The 7,888-nt window shown below is 29.8% G+C and overlaps 1 protein-coding gene across 4 annotated transcripts in view; it reads right to left on the bottom strand.

The window, feature by feature from the left end:
• LOC117167077 (esterase E4-like) overlaps positions 1–5,115 on the bottom strand; it is a 17,165-nt gene extending 12,050 nt beyond the window's left edge. Inside the window, exons 1-4 of one of the 4 annotated variants that reach the window (XM_033351690.1) lie at positions 4,729–5,115; positions 3,285–3,706; positions 1,736–1,861; positions 1,448–1,607 (exon numbers count right to left, since the gene is read on the bottom strand). In XM_033351690.1, coding sequence (XP_033207581.1) covers positions 1,448–1,607; positions 1,736–1,861; positions 3,285–3,488 — 490 coding nt within the window. In that variant the 5' untranslated portion in view covers positions 3,489–3,706; positions 4,729–5,115. Of the gene's footprint in view, positions 1–1,447; positions 1,608–1,735; positions 1,862–3,284; positions 3,707–3,768; positions 3,860–4,728 lie in introns of those variants that run through there. The other 3 variants (XM_033351694.1, XM_033351693.1, XM_033351692.1) reach the window with 3 other exon arrangements.
• Positions 5,116–7,888: the final 2,773 nt, after the last annotated feature.

Here is a 7,888-nt window from a genome sequence, read left to right as displayed (position 1 = left end):
AAATATAAATCATGAATTGAATATAACAGCTATGAAATTAAAAATATACATGACATACACTATTTTAAGAAATAATTCAAATCCTATAAACAGTTTTATCAGCAAAATAAGATTATTAATATCTGAAACTGTATATTATTTGGTGTCTAACTATGAAATCTGATAAAATTTAATTAAATCCTGGAAAATTTATTAAAATACCCCGAAAGCTCTTAATACCTTTTAAAATCATTAAAATTCTTGAAAATCTTATTAAATACTTCAAGGGATTATATATAATGCCTTAAAATATTTCAAAATCTATTGCATTCGATTTTTTGTAAATCTTCAAAATTAGTAAAATTCTCAAAAATATTTTGAGAACGTTTTAATCTCTTAAAAATTTCCTGGGAATCTCTTATACCCTGAAATATTACATATCTTAAAAAATCCCTTTAATGTATTTAAAGTTCTTTATTAAAACTTCTTGTGAGTTAAAAAAATACCCTAAATATTTTAAAATACTTTGGAATAACTTAAAATTATTGAAACCTATTGAACATTCCTTAAAATATTTTCAAATACACAAAAATATTTCAAATACTTCGAAGTCTTTTAAAATCCCATATAATTTTGTAAAGCTATTTAAAAGTTATTTGAAAGTTTCAACAATACCCTAAAATCTTCAAAAGTCTTTGGAATTCCGTCAAATTATCAAAATTATCGATGAAATACTTTTGGAATTTTTCAAAATATATCAAAAGATTTCAAAAAAATTCAAGAAAATTCAGAAATTGGTATGGACCTGAATTCAATAATTGAAAACTGACTGAAGGGACCATTTCGTTTTAAAATGCGCTTATCTTTATCTTTAAAAAGTTACTAAAAGTGAATGTGTGGTAAACCGGATTATTACTGAATGTTCCTAAAAATGCTTACTACAGAAATTCCCTTAAATTTTCCATCTTCTTTCAAAAACCAGACTTTTCCCTGACCAACAAAATTCCCTCAATTTTCCCTTATTTATATGTTTTCCCGGACCTGCGGCCACACTGTAATTATAAAATTTGCACAGACTTCTGGTGTGTTTCAAATAGCGCGATTTCGTAAACATTTTTTGCATTCAAAAAAATAGTTCTTTATAAAACCTTATAGAACCTTATCATAATTTTGTATGGATCTCTAAGGTTCTGGTGGTTTTCACAACTTCCGTTTTGTTTTTGTTCGGATTTTACATTTAATTTTGTACAACAATTAAAACTAAGCTCAAGATTATTTTGAACTGGAATTCCAAAATAACTTTTTATGATCTCACAAATTTTAAAACACATTAAAGTTCGATTATTGAACATTGGCATTTAGATTTTAGAAACCTTGGAATTCTATCCCTATAAATATTGGCTACATCATTTCAGGTGTTTTAATAGCATAATTAAATATAATAATCAAATTATTTTTGATAAAATACCTAAGGATCCGATTCGATAGTTGACTGTGACCAACAAGACATCCTTATCCAGCAAATATTCAGGTCCAAATTGATCACTTTGTCCAGAAAGCGAATAAAAACCTCCAGGGTGGAAGAATACTATCACGGGTCTCTTTACTAAGTGATCTTTATTTGGCAACTAAATTAGTAAGAAATAAATATTAAATAAGAAAATACAATTAAAATTAGTTAAATTTGAAACAAATCATTCCAAAGTAAATAAATAATATTAGATACGTTCCTTGGAAACTTTTTATGTTATAATACCTTTGTTGTGTAAATATTCAAGCGAAGACAATCTTCAGACGTCAATTGAAACAAAGGTTGAGGACAAGCTGGACCTTCAACAGACGCATCAAAAATTCCATTCCAAGGTTTTACCGGTACAGGCGGCTGCAAGTAATCACTTTATTATTTTTAAATTATGCAGTATTTTAAATATATGTTTATTAATTTTTTGCGTGAAATTTTTTTTTTCGTTCTTTATTGAACAATATTTAATACGTCTTTTTTTATTTCAATATTATATGCGAAATTTTCGAGAAATAATTTTTTGAAAATTATCGTTTTAAAGAAAGTTATCGTCTTAATTTTTTTATAACTGAAAAATTATTTATCAAAAAATGTCAACCATTTTATTTAATATGCGGTTAATCCCGAACTTCGAAATGAAGTATACTGAAAAATTACTCCATTAAATTTTCATAAATAAATCAGCATTTTTATAAACAAATAGAGATTGCTAAAAAGGGACCTAATTTTTTAAAACTTTTTTTGTGGATAGATATTCCTATTACATTCCAGAATATACTGTAAAAATTTCAAAGTGGAGAAATGAATAGTTATTAAATGATGAATTTTTAACTAAAGTTGTTACAGAATTCAAGCGTGCGTGCGTGTAATGGCTTCAGATAAAAATTCATTATTCAACAACTATTGATTTCTCCACTTAAAAATTTGTACAGTATATTCTGGAATATGTTAGGTATATTAAACCACCAAAAAGTGAGAAAAATTATGTCCTGTTTTTTAGCAATCTCTATTTCTTTATGAAAATGCCTAATTTATTTATGAAAATTCAATGGAGCAATGTTATAGTATACTTTATTTCAAAGTTCGGGATCAACCGCATATTAGATGAAATGTTTGACATTTTTTGATAAATACTTTTTCAGTTATAAAAAAGTTAAGATAATCACTTTCTTTAAAACGATCATTTTCAAAAATTTATTTCACAGAAATTTTGCATCTCATGATGAAATAAAAAAAATACTTATTAAATATTTTTCAAGAAAAAACGAAAAAAAAATATTGCACCCAAAAAAAATATATAATTTAATGACTTAGATATCCTCAATGAAAATACTTCTAATCATTTTTTTTGTAATCTGAATAAAATATCTTTTTATTTCGCTCCTTTTTTTTCAGAAAAATGTAATTTGAAAAAAATGTAATTCACAATTCATATAGTCTGTAAAGACGTTAAGAAATTCTGTTATTCTCTGATGATAATACAGATTCCTTACAAAATTTGACTTGTAACACTTTGAATAATCATACGTGTATTTCTGAAAAAAGGATTCTTCTCTCGTTCTCCCTAGTAGCTTAATGGAAAATCACCCGACCGGCAATCGGAAATTCTGTGGTTCGATTTCCAGTGAAGAAAAACGAGATCTTTTTTCAGAAAAAATTTAATTTAAGTAAAGTTCAAGTTTAATTTAATTTCGCTTATAAATATATTGAAACTTATATATAAATAAGAGAATTGACCTAATCATTGCAGCCTATACAAATTTAAATTAATATAGAACCGTACCTCAAAGCGAAGGGTTCCAACTGGAGGTTCACCAAATCTCACACCCCGAAAAGCATAGATCCTTTTGCCCAGTCTGGTTTCCATAAAAGATCCTTTCAATTTTCCAAGGGCACTTATCTCAAGCGTCTCAGTTTGAGTGAAAACGTAGTCAAAATTCAAAAATGCAACAAAAATGCACAATCCAGTCAAGAAAAATTGCCCCATGTTGGACAAGTTTTTCGTAGCAACTTTCTATTCAAGAAGTGTTTTATTAATAGTAGATTGTACAACAGTGCTTTCCCAAATCACCGATGGGATGCGCATGGCATTGCTTAGTTCTCTAGAGGACTAAATGCACGTTACTTCGCTGTCACGTCACCAATCGAGAAAACACCAACTTAGTTTCTTCTGCACGACTGTGTAAGTCGCAAGCTTAGGCGCTGCTATTGGAGAAAATTATTAGGCTTCAAAATATTAAAAGTAAATTTCGAAGAAAAATATCTACCCAATGCGTGTGCAGTCAGTGGCCACTCCCGCAATACTGAGCGTTTAAGTGAGTCAAGTGAAATAAAGACTTTTTCAAACGAGGAAACTATGTGCAAAATCCAGTAATATATTGTAAACAGTTTCCTCATAAGGATTAAGGAAACAAAAACGTAAAATATAAAGCAAGTGTTCTTGACTGGATGACAATTTAAAAAGATAATAGAGAGTCAGATAAAAAAGCATGTGAGGGAAAGCTTTAAAAAAGAAATGCATTTTTTAATGAATAAATATTGAAGTCTGTTCCAAAAGTTGAACATTTTTCATCATTTAGAGATTATACAAACTTAATAAAAAGGATTATCATTGACTCGCACAAAACTGCAAATTATTTTCTATAGTACACACTTGTACATAACAGTTAGCAATAAAACTGTCACCGATATTGGGGAATTTTACTGGGATAGATGATAATGTTTGTTCTTGTTCGATATCTGAAGTCGTAAACACGATGACGCACAGGCTTCGAATACATATCAGTTTACGTATTTATATTAAGGAAAATCTCTCTAAAAAAATTCTATAAAAAAATGGCTTTCTATTTTCCTTGTTCGCAGAGAAAAAGTATACTGCTTTTTGCTCAGATGTATATTACGAATTTTGTTTGAGCACTTAAAACCAAAACGGCTCCGCGAAAAAAAATTGATCAAAACTTTACTATGTATAATTCAGCTTTTTGAAACCTTTTTAGTCAAGACAAAGAATTCAAGTAAAAGATTTAGAAATGTTAATTAAAAAAGTCTTTATTTCAAAGTTACTGCAATATCTTCATTTATTATATTTTTTACATAAATAAAACACTTAATGAAACCGATGAACCCAAATGTAATAACTATTCAGTAAATATATTATTTGATATGATTTATATAATTTAAATGGATCTATGAATATTTTAATAATTATAAAAAATATAACAACCTACCTTAAGACATTTTATCATCATTGATTGTAGGACATTTTGGACGAATTTAAGCCGAATGAGTATATATAATCAATAACAAAAACACAAGGGGCTATTAATTGAGAAATCTGGAAATCTTAAATAAATGAATCTGCCAGTCTCAATTAAATGATAAGTTTTCTTTGAGATTGCTGGGAGCGCCCAGATTTGCAAAACTTCTCGAATTCGGGATTCTCGAGGAGCTAGCTTTTAGCGACCGTGTGCATTACTAACGTGTGAATGTATAAATAATTCGTGGTGTGAATGTTCCACGCTTAGTGAAATATTTCTAAGAGTTCCTCAAAGAGATCTCATAAGATTTCCAACGCAACAATCTGAGAATTCTCAGTGACTAGCCCTTCGCAAAAACAAGAACCTAGAAAAATGTTCCTATTGTTATTAATAATACAAATGTATAAATATAAATAAATGCCAATAACTCTAGTAATGCGAAAAAATCTGTAATACTAGCCGTAATAGTAGATAATTTCAAGAAAAAGATACAAAAAAAGTGATTTTTAAACATATTTTCTAGGATTTCATATGACTTCAAAAAATTGAACACGTATCCAAGAAATTCCATTCTATAAAGTTTGAAAATGTTAGAGGGTATAAATTAGTTTCTAAATACTGATAAAATATGCTATAGAATTTATAAAAATTGTCATAATGAAAATTAACATAAAAATTTCCTAATTTTTCTAAATTATCTAGAGAATGTTTCACAAACGATAACACAAATATAAATTTAACTTTTTTGGAATCAGAAATTTGTCAACAATGAAGTTTTAGATTACGAAGTTATTATTTATTTGTTATGGCTATTTTATATTTTGATATTAGTAAAATCACTAACAAATCTCTTTTCGACTATTTCTTTAAAGTTTAGAGAAAATAAAAGGAAGTATAATATCATCGCGGAGACTGTGTTTACAGCAGTGATCCTACAATCATAGGATATTTACTAGTTTCGTGCTATCTTCGTCAACATTTTCGAGAGTTGTAACCATTACGCACTATTTAATTAATTTCTCAAAATAACGACTTACGAATTAAATCGAATCTTTGAAGACAAACGCGGAATCAAAGTAAAATAATTGAGACAACTTTTTTAAGGTGAGTATTTAATTACTATTAATTTTTAAGATGAATAAAATTTAATATTTTAAACTTTGGATTGTGCTACAATTTTTTTGATATTATTTAAAATTAAACAAATATTCATATGAATAGTCATCTAACACTACACTGCTGAAGGCTGGTGACCTTCTCAGTATACAACATCAACTCACTACATATCTTCACTCAATATTGACTCATACATAGTATGTCTCTCGAAGTTTGGTGGGACTGACGTTATAACTAGGCTCTCCACTCTACGATAACTAAGCACTTAATTTGGGCATAATTTCGACTCGCAAAATAAATTTCTCGCATAAGGGTGACAGTAGGGCGTACACTTTAAACAATGAATGATACAAGAAATAAAATATCCTCCGAATGGACTGAAACTTTGACTAACGATCACACGGTAAAGATAAAGGTATAGTTTCAAGGCTGAATGATCTTAGGTAAGAAAATTACGCAAAACGTAAGGAAACTATGTATTTTATGTATGTCTGAAACAAAAACAAAAGAATGCGATACTAAAAACATAGAAAATGGGGTATTAAAAGGCGGACTTGAAATATGTTGAGGAGTATAGATAGTAAATCACATGGAATACAAGGGGCAACTTTGATTATAAATGAAGGAGCAAGGCAACATCTCAGATATCATGAATTTATATTTCCCAGATTGTTGTGGGTTAGAATGGAAGTAGGAATCAGAGGATTATTTTTATGACACATGCATGATTTCAGCCCTTTTCGACGCCTATGAAGCGAGGCTAAACCTCTACTTTTTACTCCTTAGGAAGTAAAAAGTGGCGTCAAAGGTGAATAATGAAAATTATAGATCCATGAGCTTGCATTTTACGATAATCAGCCCAATCACCGTAAGAACTGTAAGACATTCAGACATTTTTAAATTAAATTTTGAATAATTTATCTTCAGTTTCCTTAAATTACCTGTAATATTACCATAACATAACAAATAATTTCACAAATTTCCGGAAATCTATGAAAATGTTTAAAATTGAATTTTGGGAAATTTATGGTAGGCTATCATTTTCCTCTAAATCTACCGTAAATCATGCTCCCTTTATTCAAAAACTAATATGGACTGCATTCATGAGTGTATATCGAGAAATGTCTGAAATAATCCGTTTGTTCCCGCGTGAAAAAAGTTTGCTTGGCTGAAGCATGGCAAGACACTTGGAAATATCTGGCTAAAGCATGGGTCACGGCTGAATGGCAGCATGACGCAAGCCTTGCTCCTGTCCGTTTCCCATGCGTAAGACACGCTAAATACAAATGAATATTCTTAAGAACATGTAAGCGTCAGAGAAAATTAGCCTGCGTTAAAAATGAAAATATTAGCCTTGCCAATAGCCGACACGTCTCTAAATGGTAAGTTCACTACCTGGATGCACTGTGTCTCACACCAGGTAGTTTAGCACGTATTCTACGAGAACTTAAAAAAAGATTTTAATTTTTTGAATAATGGAAACAATTCGAAATGGTGAGGCGATCACCCAAGGTGAACCTGTTCGCGCCCCAGGTAGCTTAGCACGTATTCTACGAGAAATTGTTCAAGATTAAGATAGTTCCAACAGCCAAAATTACTAGAAATTATGAGACGACCAACCGGGTCCACCAGGTCGAGTACCAGGTAGTTAATTACGTATTCTACGAGAACTTTTTTTAAATTTATATTTTTTGAATGATTAAAACAATTCCAAATGGTGAGTCGACGACCCGGGTGCACCAGGTCGCGTCTTAGGTAGTTTAGTACATATTCCACGAGAACTTTTTCAAATTTTAGATTTTTCCAACAGCCAAAATTACTAGAAATTTTGAGTCGACCATCCGGGTGCAGCAAGTCGAGCACCATGTAGTTAATTACGTAATCTACAAGAACTTTTTTTAAATTTATATGATTTAAATGATTAAAACAATTCTGAATGATGAGTCGACGACCCAAGTGCACCAGGTTGCGCCTCAGGTAGCTTAGTACATATTCCACGAGAACTTTTTCAAAT

Source organism: Belonocnema kinseyi, chromosome 2 (assembly GCF_010883055.1).
Source record: "Belonocnema kinseyi isolate 2016_QV_RU_SX_M_011 chromosome 2, B_treatae_v1, whole genome shotgun sequence".
Classification (NCBI taxonomy): domain Eukaryota; kingdom Metazoa; phylum Arthropoda; class Insecta; order Hymenoptera; family Cynipidae; genus Belonocnema; species Belonocnema kinseyi.
The sequence above is the reverse complement of the archived record's forward strand: the minus strand, read 5'-3'. Positions and strand labels throughout refer to the sequence as shown.